Raw genomic sequence first — 20,319 nt, forward strand, 5'->3', positions numbered from 1 at the left:
TGTGTGTGTGTGTGTGTGTGTGTGTGTGTGTCCAGCACATTTTAAAGTAGTCTTTTACTTCTCTAGTTGGCAACCAAGTCTCTTGGTATCTTCTTCCTGGGTAGATGCTTGTTTTACAGCACCATCTATCTGAACATTATTTTAGTAACACCCATCGCTATAGCATCTGAGTGAGCACTTCCCATCTTAAACCAGTAGCAGAAAGTCCTTAGCTGACCAACCATGCTCTCCAGACACTGTGACAAAATCTAACACACAGTTACAGTACTGCACACAAATTTTGCTTCAGTCCATTTGTGCAAGATAGTGTGCCATTATAGGGAACCAGGTTTACAATATTGTTTTTATTTCTAGTACCTTTCATTAGAGTCTATCAAAGCTTTTCATATAAGAAGTAAGGCGGTTAACATCCCTGTGAAGTGGACATTATAACACCCATTGTACGTATAGAGGAAACAGTAGCACTGATGTGCACAACAAATTCCTCAATGTCAGCATGCATTAAGCAAAGGATGTACATTTTTATTTCCAAATAATATTTTTGTTCTTGTGTCTGCTAAAATCCCCTGTGAAGTTTGCAGTATATTTCAGAGGGAGGATATCTGGGACCATCAGGTGATACTGGCCCATCCCCTAGGAGTATTTATTGATCCAGCTAAAATTAGTTAAAGTTTTCACCTCTTCTTTTCCTTCTCCAGGAGGGGATGCAGTGGATGCTGGCTATGCACAGGACAGCTCTGATGACAACCAGAGCTGGACATGTGCCCCGTCCATGGTATCAGATGCATCATTTCCATCAGATTACCAGGACGATGGTAAGTGACTTCTGACTATGAAATATTTTCAGTATTGTATTTGGAGATGTACTGTATTTTTCCCTGGCCTGCTGTCATTTCTGTTTTTGTTATGCTTCCCATGTTGAAGTTATGCTTTCTGTCCAGCTTATGCTTTGTGTTGAGGACTAATTGTTGTATTTACCAGGGCAAGTTCTCATAAACTGAATAACTCTAACGCTAAAGAGACAAATCTGCATCTGTGGTGTAAGTGTAAATTGTACTGATTCATTTTACTCTGGATTTATGGTGAAACAGCAAACTTTGGTCAAATGGCCAGTTTTTGAAAGTGGTTCTTGGGTATCAAACTCAAAACACCTAAGGGGACCTAATTTTCAGAAAGGGCTGAACTTCCACCCTCTGAAAAAAGGACCCCTTCAGTTTGGGCACTGGAGTAATTAATAGTTATTTGAATATCTTTTTCTTCCCAAGGAAACACAGATGCTGTAGATTTGGGTTTAGGAACAGGCAGAAGATGTACTCTGTGGTCATTTGAAGGCTCTTGAAGCATTAGTAGATCCTTGCTGTTTTGCACTGGGCCATCCCGGGTGTAAAAGTATCTATAACACTTGCCTCCACTTGCAACTGGTAGCCCAGCAGTGACAGGTGTATGACCCACTGCTGAAATCCAAACATTCCATGGTACAGTTCACAAATTAAGAGAAATGGGGTTTTATTTGGTATGGGATCATATCACTGGTAATATCTGTGATTATTAAGTTATCTTCCTTGCAAAGTGTGGTATGCAGTGTATACCTGCAACTTGTACTGATTCGTGTTATAAAATAAATGGCTTTGTAACACACAAGGTTGATCTGGTAGCTGGTCACTAATTGCAGCGTGTGAAAAGAGTTAGGTGTTGTTAATTGGTTCTTTTAAGAAACTCTTTCCCTTTAGATATGACACTTATACAGTGGGTGGATGGAGAGAAGATGACACGGATAATGGATATTAGACTAAACGAACATCAAGTGCTGAAGACCAGAGGCATGGTCTCATGGCACAAATGATGTCTCTCTGAAATCCCATGGTTATGACATGAATGATGTTTTTATGAAGTCCCATGGTTCCTCCATGCCTGTTTAAGCTTGTCCAAGAAGATATTTGCTTTGCTAACTTAGAATGGTGATTTTTGGCAGCCATAAAGGGCATAATGTGAAATAATGCTCTTGGGGTATGTAAATGTTTGGCACCACTGGAAGCTTTCAGACAGAGATGAAAACTGCAGACTTGATGGAGGGATACCCAGGTGGAGAATGGCAAGCAAATTGATTTATATATTTTTTTCATATTGGCAATGAGACCAAAACTAACTGCTGCAACATTAAATGAGTTATAGGTTCTTGAAGAGCAGCAGCAAGTAGTCTAGAAGAAGTAAAGCTGGTTTTATATTTTTGGATAAGAAATGGAGCATTTTTTAATTTTTACCTTTGGACATAATTGATTGGATGTGGACCCTGGCATGCAGACTGCTAGTGGCATTATCTGTAAATAAGTGAACACTCAAGGTACCACTAAGCATCCCTCCTCATCCTTTCACTGAGTGACCAAAAAGGACTCTATGATGATTGATTCTTCCAGACACATCCTGAGGAAATAAATGGATGAGGGTTACTAGCTTGTCTAAGTAGCAGTACTTCACAACATTGCCAAAATGTCCCTCTATTAATATTGTCGAGGGCCCTCCTTTTAGATAAATACAAACTTTGTATAATTATTTGTAATATCCAAATTCCTTTTTCTGGATCTGGAAGAGAAGAAAGATGATATTGGCAGTGCTACATCCTGCTTTAAAACCACACCAACTCCTCTGGCTGTATTTGCCATTCCTAATAAGATCCAGGCTAGTAGGACTTCTGATAGATTTGTTAAGGATAGATCCCATGGTTGCCTCTTTGTATTCTGACCTCAGATGGATATGAAGATGGCTTAAAGACTTTTTGGTCATGTGTGCCATTACCATAATGAAGATTGTCAGAGGACAATACCTTCAAGGACTGGTGGTGAAGGGCATCTTTTGATCCATGGCTGAATTACTAGACTTCCTGTTGCTTCTGTCTTAAGTTAAAATAATAAGTTTTGGGATTCTCTTTGTCTTGTGCCACTTGACCCCTGGTTGTGTGGTCAAGCATATTAGAATGCTGGACTGTTACTCTGGGTTCTTGTCCCATTCTGGACACTAACCTGCTCAGTAGTTTAGGGCCAGTTGCTTCAGATGGACTTACCCCGTCCTCTTTTCTTCCCGTTGCCCCTCCAAATTCTATTAGATTCCAATGGGATTTGTCTGCACAGATGCTTGGGAGAATTAAGGTGAAAAATGTGAAGTCAATGCACATAAGTTAAAGCACGTTAATCCTTGGAGAAGAATTAAGCCATGGTGAATTAAGGCCACTTTACTGCTGAATGAGAACATCCACATGGGAGTTGAGTGTGCTTTGACGTGCATGTATTGGTCTCTTGCCTTTTTCATTCTCCCTTGCTTCTTGGAGGGTTCCCGTGGAGAATATGGCTGCATGCCATTAACTTCCTAAGTCTCTCTGGAGAATGGTACTTGGGCACTTTTGGAAATTGCACCCTTTGTTAATCTCTGCTTCTCTTCCCTCCTACACTTTGTCTGTCTTGTCACTTTAGACTACAGGCTCTTCGGGGCAGGGAGTCTGTCTCTACAGCATGTGACGGGGCCCTATTTTTGTTGAGGCCCGTAAGTGCTACTGTAATACAAAATAAGTGAACAAAGCTACTTTCTGGCCTAGAGGGCAGATGGTTCATGCTTGGAAAGAGTTAACTCAACTTCAGTAAAAAACAGACTTTCTTTAGGAGGCTCTGAACTGTCTGTTTGACTAGAACCATCCTTGTCTTGGTGACTTCGCCGACATTCTGTGCTGTGGTAGGTGCTGCATTCCTTCTAGCCCTGCGTTGCGTGGTTTTTTTAGTGGCACAATCCCGCAGTGGACTAAAGACCACTGCATCCCATCCTTCTGTTTTGAGGCTGAACCAGAAGATTTAATGGAAGAGAAGTCTTTGTTTTAAGGATGATATTTGCTTTCTCTGTTTCCATTAAAAAATAGAGATGGCATTGAGGAAATGCTTGTATTTCATTTTTATTTTGAGGCGTCTTTTCCTCACTTCTGTCAAAGTTTCCCAGGGAACCTTTTAAACTTCTGTATTCTCTGACAGGGAGTGTGATAGGGGAAGCAATTCTGCAAGTTAGGGATGACTTTATTCAATGAGCCACGACAGTGTTATATAGGATCATCCCTAATGAGTGATTAAGAAGCTAATGTTTGTACAGCGCTCGGAGGCTGTGAAGCACTATATAAGTGCTAAGTACTATTATAATGATAAGTATTTCTGATGAGACACTTCCCGTGTAATGTATTCTGCTCATACCACTTTAAGGCTCTTTTTACATGTTTTCTTTTAAGACTTGTAGTTCACTTAATTTTCCAGTGTCCAGCAATTTAATTTTAAGTGTAAATTAGATGCCAAAGCTTTGAGGTATGCATTTGTTTCTTACAGATACTTAGCTCTTTTATATTGGGGTTTTCTCCCCTTAAGCTCAAGGCATTTTAAATGATGGGAGAAGCAACATTATCTTTTGTTGCAGAGATGGGGAAGCTGAGGCACGGGGGGAAGGGATGTAACACAGCCAAGGTCATACACTGAGTCACGTAACAGAGATAGGATATTAGAATTCGGTATTAATTCCAGTCCTGTGCCCTTATCAATTACCCTGCCTCTCATATCATCATGTTTTCATGTTCTGTTGTAATATAATGTTTTTGCTGAAATGCTAAGAGGAATATATGTATTGGGGTGTATATAACATGTATAATGGTAAAAATTGGTCCATAAATTCTACATGTTGGGTGAATTCTCTGCTGGGTTGAAAGAGGTCAAGGCTCCACTAATTTCAAAGTTTCAACCATTACTTAAACAGACAAATATGGGTCAACATTTACAACTTTTCTTTTCACTTATGCTTTTCTTAAATCATAGAGATTTTACAAATATTATATTTTTAGGTTCTGAAAAAGTTCACTGTGGCTTTTTGATTTTTTTTTTTTTTTTTTTTTTTAATTCCAACATAATAAAATTTGGCAGGTGAAATTATTTTTTTACTTTACCATGACTTCTCCTGGGATTTGGGGAAATGGAGGAAAAATAGAAATCTGAGGGGAATTTTTTAATGTTTATATTGTTATGAAGAATATGGTTCAGATACCAGCTCCTGCTAATAGACCTTTGCCTTTCATAGCATAAAGATTTGGCCCTGAAAATGAGCTCTTTCTTATTTTTATTGCAGCTGTGGCTACAGTCCCAACTGAGATTATGTTCCCCTGTGGGTACTGTACATTGACCTAGTAAAAGACTGTCCTTATCCTGAATAATTTACAATGTGAATAGACAGACAAATGATAGAAGGAGAAAGATGTACAGGCAGGGGAAGAGACTTGTCTGAAATAACATAGCGAGCAGGTCAGTGACAGAGTTGGTGACTAGAACCCTGGAATGGCATCCTAGATTCTGTCTTGTAGACCATACCACTGCTTAGGTACATGGGGGTCTACCAAGACCACACTCTTGGCAGGATCAGAGGCTAAATAGGCTATAGCTATGGAACTAAATAGCAATGCATACCGTGGCATCTAGCTACAAGTTCCTTTTCCTTTATCAGTCCATGACCCAGTTTTTCATTGGTGGCACTTATGCAATCCATTAGTGTACTGCAAGTGCACCTTTGCCACGCTTTGATTTTATGTATCACAAAGTATTGGAAATTGCATAAAAGGGTATTTCTCATTGTGGGTAGTCTCTATTATTCTTGCTGAGGGTTACCCTTCAAATCCAGTGGAGAACCTTTTATCTCCTCCAGCTATTTCTTAACTCTTTTCACATGTGATAGGCCTTCAGTTGAGCCTCTGCTCACAAGCTAATTTTATTTGGACTGAATATTCATGCTACAGGATTTTTTTTATTTTTTTGGAGGCATTTTGAGTCCCTGTTCACATCTCCCTAGACATTCACTTTTCTAAATTGCATATATCTAAGTATTTCTTACACATCTCATTTCCCCACTTTGGTATCTCTGTTTTTTTTCTGTCTTTCTTTCTTTCATTTTTTTAATGTGCTTTTTCTAAACTATTTTGGGGCCTTTCTTTGAAAATGGGCTTCCTTGTTTGAAAAACCAGAATGTAGGCTGACTTTAAAAGAGGCATATGGACATATGTGTTTGGTGTTTGGGTAGGCATGCATCTTTGTTTTGACATATGTGGGCGTACTTGTGTGCATTAATGGCTTAACGTCTTGCGTTGTAATTGACTATAAAGCAGCAGTTAAGGGGGGCTTTATGGACCACAAAAGAGATGAGAGTTCTGCAGCTCCCTCTTGTGGTAAAAGAAAATAACATTTTGGGTAGTATGTGCAGCAGTTGTCGAATTCCGAATGACAGAAACTTATTTCAGTTGTGAGTGGACATAGAGCTATGAAATAATTTGGGCTTGCCTTATGAAACATTTTCTTATTGAAATTAATCTCCTCAGCAGCCTACCCCTAACTCCAGTCTCTGTTCTTTTTTTTTTTAAGTGCTGCTATAAGTGGAAAGTAATTAATTCATGATTGAATTTGGCTCAGTATGTTCAAATAATAAAATACAAAAGATCAGAAAAACAAGACTTGCAAATCAGTGGCTTTTTTTGTTTTCTTTTGTTTTTATATATACACATTTTTGGGGTGTTCCTACTCCTAATTGGAGTAGGTTGTAGTTACTTGTCCAGAGTCTGATCTTCATTTCCCCAGTATAAATTCATTAAAAACTTCTGTTGATCTTGATGGAGTTGCTTTTGGTGACCTGCAAGGATGATAATTTAGGTTTAGCATCTAGCTCAGGGGTGGGCAAAATGTGGCCTGCGGCCTACCAGGCCATTCTATCCGGCCCACGGGGCCTCTAAAAAATTTAAAAAATTAATATTTATCTGCCCCTGGCTGCCTGTCATGTGGCCCTCGATGGCTTGCCAAAACTCGGTAAGTGGCCCTCCGCCCAAAATAATTGCCTACCCCTGATGTAGCTGGAGTTTGAGCCAGGTAGTTGGTACCGGGTAGTCACTAATGCCTTAGTTTGTTATAGGTCCCTTAAATCGCTTTAAAAATATTTTCCCAACTCCCACTGACTTTCAGTAGTGCAAGTGAAATGAGAACCAGAGAGAACTGCCTCTGATTTTGTTTTATTCAGAAGGTGCTCAGCATCTTTTGACTCTGGACTGCAGCTCAGTTTGAGGCCATGGGGTCTCTCTGCTTCTGTTGATCAAATCCTAAATGTTCACAGGTGAGTGTGAAAACTTAAATTAAGGCCCCAAAGTTTGCTATTTTTCTTGTAGGATGGTGTCAGAAGTAAGTATCCATCTTCCTTATGCCAGAAAGCCTCTTTGTTGTTTTGACTGGATGATTATGAACTTGCTGTTGCTGTAGTTTAAGGCTTATGAAACAATATGTCAAATGTTCTCGGAATGCGGCTCTTGTCAAGTGCAATTGCCAATGAAAGTTCCACCTGGTTTGTTTCCTTTTGATGTTGGGCATTGGGTATACAAGACCAGGAAATGAGCCAGCTAAAAATGCAGATACATTATTTTCCCTAACACTGGACCTAATTTTGTTGGCCATATTTAAGCAGATCCACTTCCAGTCACTTCAGTGTGAGGTTGAATAAACCCTATTAAAGGAGCAGAGCACTTGCTGGACATGCTTTGTTCTCTCTGAGGCTTTAAAGAAGTTTGGCATCCCTCAAGTTAGAGCCCATATTCTCTAATGTATCACTTTCTGAATGAGAATATGCTGTAACAAATCTATCTACTATTTATGTCTCCAATGGCATTGTGAAACTAGCAACTCCTCCGTCTTGTTGAAAGGTTTGGCCATACTTTTGCATGGAATGACTCAGCTCACCTGAGGTATACTGGAAGGAATATTGTGTGCAGGCTGCCAGAAATGGATGAATAAATGATGCATCACAGGCAGATCCTCAAATAATTAGGAACAGTGAGAATTGAATTTGTCAGTACTATCTTAAAACTCCATGGAGGTTGGGTTGGTTGGTTGTTTTAAAAACTCTCCAGCTTTCAATTGGGGTTTTGCAAGGATGTAATGAGCTGTGTGTACAAGTGATAATTAGTTCTCTACATTCTCCTTGTTTCTGGGGTGAGATTTGCATCTGCAGACAAGATAGTTGGCTTCATTTTTGTTTGTGACTAGTCCATTTCCCCCACACAACCATGGACTGAGTTAATAGCATTTTAGAGGCTAGCCTGAGACTTGCTGGCAATTTTGTCTCTGAAGAGCTGGAAGAATCCAGGTTGTAAACAGGGCTTTCTTTATAAAGTAGCTGAAACATGTTAAACAAGCACTGATTTTAAAAATAAACACAAACCTGCCTCGCAAAAAACAAACAAACCCTGAAGGCCCAACCATCATTTACACTAAGGACTCTGTCCCACTCCAGTAGCCCAAAGAGGCCTGCTTTAAGTTTGCTTATTGTTGCCAGCTATATCTAAATGGGTGTTAGTGTAAATTCAGAAGCAGCCCCCCAGATCCTTAAGTGATGGGCTGGACCCAAGCTCTTAGGTTTAAACATAATGAAGTATTGGGGAATGTGTTTGAAACTCAGTATTCTCAACCTTGGCTGTTCAGAGATTGGCTTAAAAGCACAAATTGTATATGAAGATAATAGGTTCTTAGGTTCCCTTTGTTTGCTTTCTGGCTTTGAGCTTCTTTGAGTCACACTTTCAAGCTTTCCTCCATAATCGTGAATGATTAAAACCCCTTTTTAATGCTGCCATCGACACTAAAGTATGACTTCAAGAGCTGAAGCTTTCAGAAGAACATAAGTTATTGTGAAACTTGCAAGAGCAAGACCATTGGCAGCACAGCTAATCTGGATCCTGACTGGAAATATGATGTCCTGGCCCTTGCATTCTTGTTTCGGGTGCACATTCTTGAATATCTTCCTCTCAGCAGATTTGAGAAATTACTCTGTGAATTCCAAAGTAAAGATCTTTGCATTTAACCACTCCATGGATTTATTTGTAAGGCTGGAATAATTTTTTTAAGCGGTGTGTGCCCTCTTTCTCTTGACAAGAAGCAATATCTATGTTTGGTTCCTTGAACACTCTAAAGATTTCAAATACAAGCAGGCAGCATTTGAATGCTTAGAATTTAACATGTCCTATCATGGGTATTAAACAAGTGCTGCTTTCCTTGTAGTACTTTAATAGTGAACTTAGGGCGGTTCTTTGACTTAACACAGGGTATTCTACCAAATGCAGAATATCTTGTGGTCCAGTTGTTGAACGGCTTTTGTACTGAGAGTGTAGAACCCAGATTACTACAATTCAGTGAGATGCCCAACTGTTTTTGCCACTCGTGCTTTTATACAGCTTTCTAAAATTTCCAATTCTCTGCTGACCTTGGAGGCAGTAACATTTTTTAAATTAGTGGTTAAAATATAGTTATACTTTTATTGTTGGGCATGTTTCCCCTTTCTTTACCAAGATAAGATCAGGTGAATAAATTCTTGTACCTAGACTAAACCAAGTTCAATGATGTCTTTGAAATGCTGCTTTCACAGAGGCCTTAATTGTGTAAATAGGAAGCACTTGCTTAGGATCACTGTTTTGAATTAATCAAATAGGAGGAAAACATGCTTATTCTTTCAGATTTTTGTAGGAAACATGAGACTTTGTGTGTATGCCTTTAAGAAGGTGCTTCATCATGTAGCTTATTCTCATGTGATATGTCAGCTGTCAGGGCACAAGATTGAGCTTTCTCTTGTGGTGAATTGCATGTTCACCATGTCAAACACATGTGAATTATCAATGTGCAAGTTACTGTTGCCTGGGGGTCTGGGATAACTTACGTACCCTTTTCCTAAAGGTCTTTATATTCATGAGTATGTAAATCTCAAGCGGAAATGCTTTGTGTCTGAATTCTCCCCAGTAGAGGGATCAATACCCAGGAAGCAAAAGTTAACAAACTTGGAATGGAACTTTTTACATCTTTTTTTGCCTTTAAAAAAAATTAATCAATTTTCCTATGTTAAGGGTTGTGTATAGGTTCTCTGTTAACTCAATTTTTCATAGAATTTTAGTACAGCAGTGCCTCAAGGTCAAGATCAGTGAAGGCAGCATGTAGGGAAAAGTTCCATTTTTGACTAGGCTGTTTTTATGTGGCTATATAGAGGTTTTTAAGCTTTTAAGACTGTCCATGAAGTCCCACAAGCTAGCAACATTGCCTTATTTCAGGAAAAATCCTAATTTAGCAAGGTACTTGCTTTGACCCAAACAAGTAGACGTGGAATTGAAGTGCTTTGCACCTGTTGCAATCACTGTCTGAATGTTACTTCCCACCAGATTTCTGAAAGTCTGGTAAAAAATTTAATACTCTGTCATGCACGTGAGGATTTATCCTTCTCTCAGTGTATGCATGCAAATCTTTTATGGCCTACTGAATAGTGCCATGGTTTCTAGTGGCAGCAAATTCTGGGTTTAAGTTACAGCTGGGTTGTAAATATGTGATGTTCCTATTTGTGGGAAATATTGGTGCCTTGGATATGGGGCTGCACTGGGAGTTCAGAGACCCTTGTTCTATTCCTGACTCTTCTGCTGGCTTATTATTTAAAGTGAAGCAAAACAGATTTAGATTGTCTCAGAGAAAACCTCCTAACTGTAGGGATATTAAGGAAACAGAATAAGCTGCCTGGGGAAGCTGCAGAATCCCCATTTTACTGGAAGTTTTCATTATCAGCATCTAGGATAGTTCAAAAACAGTGGATCCTGCCTCTGTGCAGCGTTGGACCTAGAAAATCCTTGAGGTTTGTTTCAACCCTATAACTTTATAACTTTGAACTGAATGGGAACAAAGTGGGAACTTTGTTTTATAATATTTACTTGAAATCCATACGGCTGAAGGACGTCCTTAATTTTCTATTTTTATTTCTTTTCAGTGAAGGACTTTGAATGGAAATGTTCTATGATGACATTCTAGGAAGAAAAAACTAGGATTTAATTATTATATATATTTAAAAGAGAAAAAAGTCCTGTGTTTAATGCATTAACATATCCTGATAACTTTGTTTGAAGCCAGGCAAAGCCATTTTTACAGCAGTATGGCATGTTTAAACTACAAGTCTGGGTTGGCAAAAACAGTGAAAGTAGACAGGATCTTTGTGTGAAGGGCTCCTTGGAGAGATGCAAAAAACAATCTTTAGGAAGAAAATAGCCTGATCCTTGCAAGCGTTTGTGCACATCTGTTGTTTGTTTGCCTGAGTAAAGTTATACAGCTACTAGTTCTGTGTAAAGTTGAGCAAGAGTCTCTCTGCAGACTCACACCCTAAATACTTAAGAGCACCAAAATTCTAGATTAACAGTTGCATGAAATTATCCAGACAAGTGCTAAGCAATGTACAGTAGTATCAGCTTAAGTCCCATTGAAGTCAGTGTGATTTAAGCACTTGCTTAAATGTTTTGTTGAATTAGAGCCATCAAGAATATGTAATTACCTCAGTAATGGTAACAGTGTACTCAGCACTGCCCAACATGCAAAAATAAACACCACTGTTGCCTTAAAGAGTTCATAGTTTAAAGATACGTGGAACACTGGAAAACTGATGAAGTTCTGTGTTTTGTTGGCTTTCTATTTGATTCTCTAGAGTCTCTGCATTTAAATGTAAGAAATAAAGCTAATCTAGTAAGGTTTCTCATGGAGCTATTGTACCTGCCAGTAGGTTGATGTAAGCAAAGAGGATATGTTGGATGTTTTGTCATTGTCATTTTGCATGAAGCCACTTGTGAGTATGTTTAAAGAGTAGCTTTGTTTAAGGCTTATGGTGATGGAATACTTTTTAGGAGAACTTAAACTTTTATTGTTCAGCCCTGTGAGGACTGTCGCAGTTGAAAGAGATCTGAAGCCCAAATTGATTTTGGTTGCTCTTGAAGGGTAGCTCTAGGTATGCAAACACACACAGGGATGTGGGGGTGGAGGGGGAAGAACACTGGAACTTTTATGTTATAATCCACTGTTACAAGAGGAGCAGCTAAAACAATCAGCATCATCGTTCACCTAGATAATGCTTTCGCTCTAGCTAATAGCTCCTTGTTCATCAAGGAAACGAATGTGCACTGAGGTGACATGCTCTTCACCCACTGCTCTTTGTTCTAGGGTCCTTTAGACTGATTGTATCAGCTCCAGCACTGACAAATATTCCCCCAAACTTTAACACTATGTTAAATTGAGTTATGGGGTTTTAAGGTTAGACTCCTCTGGCTGAAGGTTGATTGTTTCTAAGAGATAAAGGAATCAGTACCCAACAGTAACAGAATCTTTGCCATGGGACAGTTTCTGTTATTGAGCTCATAGCTCTCTTTATTTGGTTATAAAAGTCACCCCTATTTTTTTTCTTTGGCTCTTGGAGGGGGCAAAAAGAGAGACATTGTTCTAAATTAGTGAATTGTTGCTTTTTCTCCATCTACCTTGACCCCTGAGGTGGCACGCACACTCTGGCAGATGAAGTTGGCTCTATGTTAAAGGAAGCTAGATCAGCTCCTTGAAAAGTATCATCACCTAAGGCCTAGAAACTGCTGCTGCAGAAACTAACTCAGTTACCTGCGTGATGGCAACCAGCTTGTAGTGAAGTAAGGTGAAGGTGCCACTGGATCTTACATAGTCTCCTTGATAGGAGACAAAGAGAGAAGTGTTTTTTGTCTTTTGTTCCCCGCTTTGCTTCCCCGCCCCTGCCCCGCCCTGGGGATGGTAGTGTTGTGTTTATTTCTAAAGATTTACTTACTCTACCCACAGGGAAACTATTGGGGTGAGGGGGTTTATGCTCTGGCCTGAAGGCTGTATGCTGCTGTGCAAATTCAAGGTATCCTTATGGAATGCCACTTAATATTTATTTCTATTACAGTGGAACCATGGGACTTTAGCAGATCTTAGGACCCTATTGTAGTCAGTGCTGTACAAAATGCACATAGTATAAAACAATCCCTGTCCCTGAGATTTTACAAATTCAAATAGGCAAGTCAGACACAGGGTAGAAAAAAAAGATGCGTTATTATACTCCTATTGCAGTTGGAGGCCACAGATAGCTTTTTCAGGTCCATTGGAGTCAGAAGAGTGACTTCCATTGACCTGGGCCAGACTGAAATAAATTTAAGGATGCATCTAGACTGGAGTGGCAAATTGCCCAGGCAGCCTAGGAAATAAGGGAGAGAAAAATAGAGAGGTTTTGAGGCTAAATCAGGAATTATTTTAATTTTTGGTATGTTAATATGAAGCTGATTCCATCTCTCCATGTAAGAAGACACTTCAGAGACAGGCTGAGATGGAAGAATGGATAAGGAAAAATGGGGTGGGAGATGTAGCCCTCAGCATGGTCAATGATGGTTTTACCTGCATAGATTAATGCATTTGTCTAGAGAGAGGACATAAGAGGAAGGATGGCGTGGTATGACGGTCCTGTGAGACCCATATGGGAAGGGAGAGAAGAGGCCTTGCCAAGAGTGAGGCTGTGGAGGCTGTTTGAAGAAGTAGGAGGAACGGAAGGAGTCACTGAAAGCCAGGGGAGGACAAAAAATTTACTGGCGTGAAGATTCCTCATCCCTGCATGCTCTGAACTTGTTCCAAATCTTGGAACGTGCACTCTGCTGTTTCTGATAAACACCTGATGCATGAAGTGTAAAGAGAGAGCATACATGCTAGGGAAAAACTTTCCCCTTTAGGCTTAGTACAGTGGATTTCTGTTGAACCTTTGAATAAACTATCAGACGCTTCCTTCCCCCTCACTCAGATCCCATTATTTTTCTCTAGTGTTTTGCCCATTCTTGTTTTAAATGACCCAATCAGTCAGGATTCTACCACTTGAAGGAAAGTGTTCTGTGATCTAGTATGGAGATATCTTTGGGAGATGTTTGGCTCAGTTATGCCCTTTATATTAACTGTAACTCTACCCTAGTCTTGAACTTCCTTAAAGAATTTCTTTTGACTCCTTTTTTCCCCCTTGGTGTTTACATCTTTCAGATACTTGTAACATGCTCCCCTTTAGTAAAAATTGTAGTAAGTATGTGAATTTAAGCAGAGGTCTGTTTAGAAGTTTGAAGTAGCATCCTCTGAATCAGGAAACCTGGACTTAAATATAGTCTCTAAAACAAATACTTGATTTAGTCTCTTTCACTGTAGCCAAAATTCTGTATTGTTTATGGGGGAGGATGCAAGGAAAGAGTGAAGTAGGCGTTTTTAACATTTGTGAAGTGCTTGGAGATCTTGGGGTGAAAGGTACTTCCTGAGTGTTAACTGACTTCTGCGATTCCCACAAGGGGAGTTGAGGATGCTTAGTACTCTGAAGCAGCAAAGCTCATAGTTTTTCGTCATTCATTAAATCCTCTTGCCCCTTACCCTTTATTTGGGTGGTACTGTACTCTTTCTGGCCGGGAGGTGTTCAGAACTATTCTAGGTGTAGTCCCAGTTGAGTTTAACTCCAGGATAATGATGATAATCATGCCATCATTCCAGAAATTAAAAAGCCCATTAATTCTTTTCTGTCCAAGTGGAGCTGATTTTTTTTCCCCACCTTCCTCCCCTCCAGGATAACATGGTCAGTGGACAGGAAACTGGACTTGCTGTTAGGAAGCCATGTTCTATTCATGCCTTACCCACCAACTTTGAGCCAAATAATTTCTCTTATTTCCCTGTCCTCCTTTTGTCTCATCTCTTTAAGTTGATATAACTGGTGCAGGCTTGCTGTGGTTTTGTCCAGCATCTGCCATAATCAAGTGCTTGTCTTAGGACTTCTACGTGCTAATACAATGTAATTAATTTACCACTTAAAGGAGAAAAAATGCCTTTCTCTACATAATATAGTATTGACCAAGAATACAATATGGGATGATGGCAGAGATCATTAGAGATGCTAAACTACAGTCTATTGGCATGTTCCAGTATGATAATTTCTACTTGGACCATCAAGACAAAAGCCTCAATCTTCATAACATGTTACCTCACCTTTAAGAAGCCCAGAATCAACTTGTGCCTTGTGCTGTTGTGTTGCATTGGAAGTTCCTCTTCTATTTGTTCACTACCATTACTCCAAGGCCTTTTTCAACATTACTGCTGTGGAAACATTGCCTTCCCATTGAATGCACTTTGGATTATTTCCCCACAGTGTACTAGCTTGTATGTTCATAGACTGAATCTCATTTAAGTCTCTTGCTTGTATTCCTAACCTCTCTGTGTCCCCTAGTTGTATTTCCTCTGCCTTCACTTGATATTTGCAGTACCACCTAATTTAGTATCCTCCTGCTCATTGAATTAATGGGCTGTTTACTTGCATTAGATAAAATGGGGCCTAATACCCTGCAATACCCCAACACCGACACTTCTCCCCCCCATGATACAGAGTTGTTTATCACTATCTTATGTCTATGGCCCTTGGGCCAATTTCCAATCTGTATGACAATTATTTATATCCAAGCTGATGTAAATTATTTTTTCAAGAAAGATTTGTTGTGGCACGGCATCAAACACTCAGTAAAGTCTCCAGATATATTGCATATTTTACATTCCCCTTCATCTGCTAATTTTGTAGCTTGATCATCAGAAACAGGGATCACATGTGTTTTGGTGTCATTTGTCCTTTTATAAACCCAGGTTGCTAGTTGCTCAGAATTAAATTACTGTATAGATGTTCGTAGACCATCCCCCCCCAACCCCCAGTTTTTAATATTTGTTCTATTGTTTTATAGGCATGACATTGAATTTACCAGAGTAATGGCTAGATTCACTATTGTTTACTTGTTCCAAAATATTGGTATTGCTGTTGATTTCTCTACTCTCTGATTTTGTTTCTCCATTATGCATGAAAACTAATTGACCTTTTTACTATACTATTTTGCTTCCCTTAAGATTGGAAGGGGCACAATTCCTAAATCTGAAGATTTACAGAATCCAGGTCTCCAACTATTCATTTACCTGTCTTTTTAACAAAAGCTGTTTCAAGGTGGCCTTCATTATTCACATAGCTGGCCTTAGAGAAGAGGGGTGGATGGAACTGGCTACCACAAAGCTATTTCTAATTTTAGAGTTGGGGTGATGAGGATGCTGAGATGAAGAGGAAACCCAAAGACAGCCTCAACACCACCTGATTATAGTTTACGTGGTCCTGGTTCTGGTGGTATGAATGCTCCCAAAAGTACAAGAAGCATGGCCAGTGCAAAGACATTTGCCCACTATTTTCCACACCAGCTGACAGAGATAGGGAGGTGTAGGTACCTCCCAAAGGAGGTACAGGAGTGTGCTCTGAGTGATCCCCCATTGCAGTAGGAAAGTGGGGTTCTGACTGCTCTGCATACTGAATGCCTCAAGAAACTGGCAGTGGGGTAGTAGCCTCCTATTTCTATTATTTTTTAGCCTGGCTGTGGCCGGGATGGAACCTTTAGCATCCTTCATGCCCACTTCCATCAATGGGTGTTCTTTCATCTTTCTATGGTATTTGTAAAACAGACAAACAAAAAAGCCCCATTTTTTTCCCCTTCCCATCAATAATTGTAGAATATCTTACATAAGAGTGTCTATGTTATAACAGTAGATATGAATCTGGATTAAATCTGCTTCTATGCAGCCCAAATCACCTCCTCAACCTTGAACACGTCTTTGGCCCAGTCTCTTATAAAGCCAAATCAGCCTTCTCTTGTTATTCTGGTTACTGTTCTCTAGATCAGTGGTCTCCAAACTTTTTTGATCGCGCACCCCTATCAGTAAAAAGTTTTTGAGCACATACCCCCAGTATATGTATATTTATATAAATATAAATAGACTTTCTAATATTTTCTTCCTGCACCCCAGTGGATTGTCTTGCGCACCCCCTGGGATGTGCGCACCTGATTTTGGAGACTACTGCTCTAGATTACTGGATATCCTAAAATATGCTTTGGTTGATACACTTGTGCAGGTGCAATATAGGAAGCCCTTCATTAAGTGTGCTGAATGTAAACGGTTCTGTGATCACTGACCTGATAACTATCACATTCTCTATTGACTCACTGTAGCGGATAAGGAGCACGGCATGACTTGTTTGCTTCCTGGAACATAATGTTGTCTTTCAGGTGGGTGAAAAGTTTTCTTGATTGTCCCTGGGTAGCTGCATTTTTCACTTGACAGAGATCTGTCTGATTGGCTGAAGTTCCCAATAAGTATAAATTCAGACTACTTGTTGGTTGGTCCAATATTTGTTTCCATTCTGTAGATCAGTGGTTTTCAACTTTTGGGAGCTCGAGGCACCCCTCAGAAAATGCCAGCTCCTAGTTCATTTGTTTTATGACTACAGAAAAACAACAGAGCAATTTATCTGTTGCAAAGAATTAAGAAAGATCACAACAAGTCAGAATGTTTTCTAACCCTTAGGATTCCTATCTGAAATCTCTAGGTTTATCTAGTCAATCATATTTGTCCACCTAACAGTGCTACCATTGCATTACACCCTGGAAAGGATCTCAAGGCATTCCAGGCCAGGTGCCATAGGACCCCAGTTGAGAATCACTGCTGGAGATGAGAGGCAGCATAGCATCTGACAAAGTGGGATGTCACCTATGAAAGCTTCTGCCTTTCTGAATAAGGCTAAGGTGCCATCCTCTCCTGCCTTCATTCTCCCTTCTCAAATAAAGAAACTAATAAATGCTTCTATTTTTCCTGCGATTTCTCCCCCAATTTCTTTTTTTAAATTACTTAAATGAGAGGATTTTATTTATTTTTAAAATTTATTTATTCTTTGCATCAAAAGGAAATGGTGTCAGTTGTATTTTTCTTCTACAGCTGAAAAAATTATTGGAAAACTAAAACTTTTCAACAAAGGACTATCAACGCTGGTCAATATTAAACTGTGTGAATTTTTTTTTAAAAACCCTGTTTCCTTTTATTAAAAAAAAAAATCTTCTAAAAATTAATGAAATGGAACCACTTCCTAATTCTCTTGCTTTTTCCTGCCCTGAGATCTGGATATTCTGTTTGCTTTTATTCATTTGACATTTAAACTCATTGGTAATATAAGGACCCAAAGATCAGAAGACAGCCAGCTATGTTAGGAAGACTTTTCTTGCCTATTGTTTTTTGGCTCTTAGTTGGGCAGAGCTTGACTTGTGTGCTGAGATTGGAAGAGAATGGCTTCTTTTTTTCCCTTCACTTTCCAGTTCAACCCTGAATATGCCAGATAAGTGGATAGCTGGGCCTTCTGAGAAGGAAGGCAAGCACTACCTCTGAGGTTGCAGGAGCAATCATAAAATGGCTCCAGTCCTGTAGCATACAAAGCTCCCATCCCTAATTGTCCCCTTCCACACTAAATCCATGGGTTCAAGCTTGGGGCAGGTGGTGGGGTTTGCTCCTTTAATCTTCAGTGCCTATTTATTACAGTGGAGCTCCAGGGCATGTGAGCATGGCCTTTCTCACCAAGGGACTGTAACAAATGGATGCTTACCTCTATGACACAAAACTGAGGCGCATACACCACCTATCTGCATGACTTGGTGCTGCTTCTTCAATTCAGGACTTCCTCTTTGTTATGACATTTAAATTAGAGAGGGCAGAAAGGACTTGAGCAAAAAGAGCTGCCTCGGTTGACCTTACACACCTGCTCTTCCCTTTCTTCCTTACCCCAGCCCTATACTAATTTTTCATGGACATGGCGCTCACCTTGTGACTGAGAGAACGCTGTGCCCCAGGGCATGGGCCATGACTGTGGAAAGATGAGCCTCCCTGTCTCCTTTGTTTACTCTTTGGTATCGAACCTTTCTGCAATTGCTAATTATTTTTCAATTGCCCAAGACAAATGAGAAGGTTAGGAAGGTGACATTTCTAAATGACCCTGAGTCTCAGTTGCTGCTCCTCTTTATATTTCTAGGTATTGGGATTTGCAACTTTATTTTAAAGATATGGGAAGAAAAAACCCTAATGGGATGTTTTCTTTAAAAAGTATATTTTGGAAGGTTTCCCGTGCTTCTGAATATTAACATTTCTTCCAGCTCTTCAGGCTACCCACTGCATCTGCAAATGCTTTTGCCGTCGGTAGAGTTACCACATCTCATTTAAATTTAGTGCTTTTTAAAAAAAAAATAATTGCAAGTAAAAGTGGGAAGAGATTCTCATAAAAAGTTTGGCCATAGCTGTTTTGTTTCTTTGTGAGTTTTAATCCTGCCCAGGCCCTCCCAAAGATTAATTATTTTTCTTTTTGTAGCAGGACGAATTTAACTAAATAATTTTTGCCAGCCCTTGAAGAGATTGGGGTGTGGAAAAAAAGTGGGGCGTTGGGGGAGGTTCCCCTGTCCTGAAAAGCTTGAAGTCTAAACAGATGAGGGACAGAGGTATGAAGTGCTTGGTCCAAGGTCACTTTGTAGGTCAATGGTAGTGTCAGAAATAGAATCCAGATCTCCTGATTTCATGTTCAGTGCTCTCTGTCTATCAGATCTCACTGTTTCTTTCCATTTCCCTTTGGAAAGACAGTTGCTTTGTGGATCAGCTACAGAACCGAGAGCAAAAAGATCTTCAGTTCGCTATACTTGTGTGACCTTGGGTTCCAAAATGTTAAAGCAAATTTTATATGCCCAAGTGGTCTTATTTTCAAACATCTGCAGCACTGATATGAAAGAAGTTGGACCTACCTGGAAACTTTTGAAAATCAGGTCACTTATTTTCTGTGTCTAAAATTTGGGTTTAGTTGCAACAGTTTAGGCAATCCATACTAGAGAAGCTTGGCTCTAATTATTGTCAAACTTTCCCTATCTGCAAATAGCAGTGATATTTCTCTATCAGTTCTGCATGAATATTCTTAATCATTGTAAACTGAACTATTATTGTAAACTGAACTAGGACTCTGTGATGGAAGGTGACAGAGTAATGCAGTCTTTCATTTGCCTCTGTAGAGGCTAGTTCCTGTGTATGTAAGTCAGGCAGTGTATAAACAATGCAAGTGTCCTCCTAAGAAGGCCCTTTCCTTTTCCAGAAAGAAGGTCTCCTTTGTAGAACAGGACTCTTCTGGCACCTCCGTTGAAAACTAACAGTTTGATTATAGGATTTTGTCAGTGCTACAGGAATGTGAAGAAAACAGACACCCTTTTGAATTCTGTAGCTAAAAACCTGATGCTTTCGATGCAAGATGCATTTAGAAGCCTGTCGCCTGGGAGCTCGTAACCCAAAGGGCATCATTGAGTATGAAGGGAACAAAATAACAACGGGGGAGGGGAAGGGTGATGGGGGGGGGCTGGAACGGAGTAAGATGGAAAACCTGCTTTACAATAATTAGAATAAAATTGGGATATCAAGAATGTAGGGGTCAGCTTCTGTTCACACCAATATGGCTTTCACCTTGTAGAGAAAGGCCCACACCAGGTAATTAGGTCAAATCAATGATTATATATCTTTAAGCGAAGTGGAAGGGACTGTAATTGTGATGAAATTT

At 39.7% G+C, this 20,319-nt stretch overlaps 1 protein-coding gene across 2 annotated transcripts in view; it reads left to right on the forward strand.

Annotated features, from left to right (window-relative positions):
* SKAP1 (src kinase associated phosphoprotein 1) overlaps positions 1 to 20,319 on the forward strand; it is a 352,931-nt gene that overhangs the window by 64,117 nt on the left and 268,495 nt on the right. For both annotated transcript variants that reach the window (XM_019523682.1, XM_019523681.1), the window contains exon 4: positions 699 to 815. In XM_019523682.1, the coding sequence (XP_019379227.1) occupies positions 699 to 815 (117 nt within the window). The remainder of the gene's footprint in view (positions 1 to 698; positions 816 to 20,319) is intronic.

This window comes from Gavialis gangeticus, unplaced genomic scaffold (genome assembly GCF_001723915.1).
Source record: "Gavialis gangeticus isolate Ggan-Ray unplaced genomic scaffold, GavGan_comp1, whole genome shotgun sequence".
NCBI lineage: Eukaryota > Metazoa > Chordata > Crocodylia > Gavialidae > Gavialis > Gavialis gangeticus.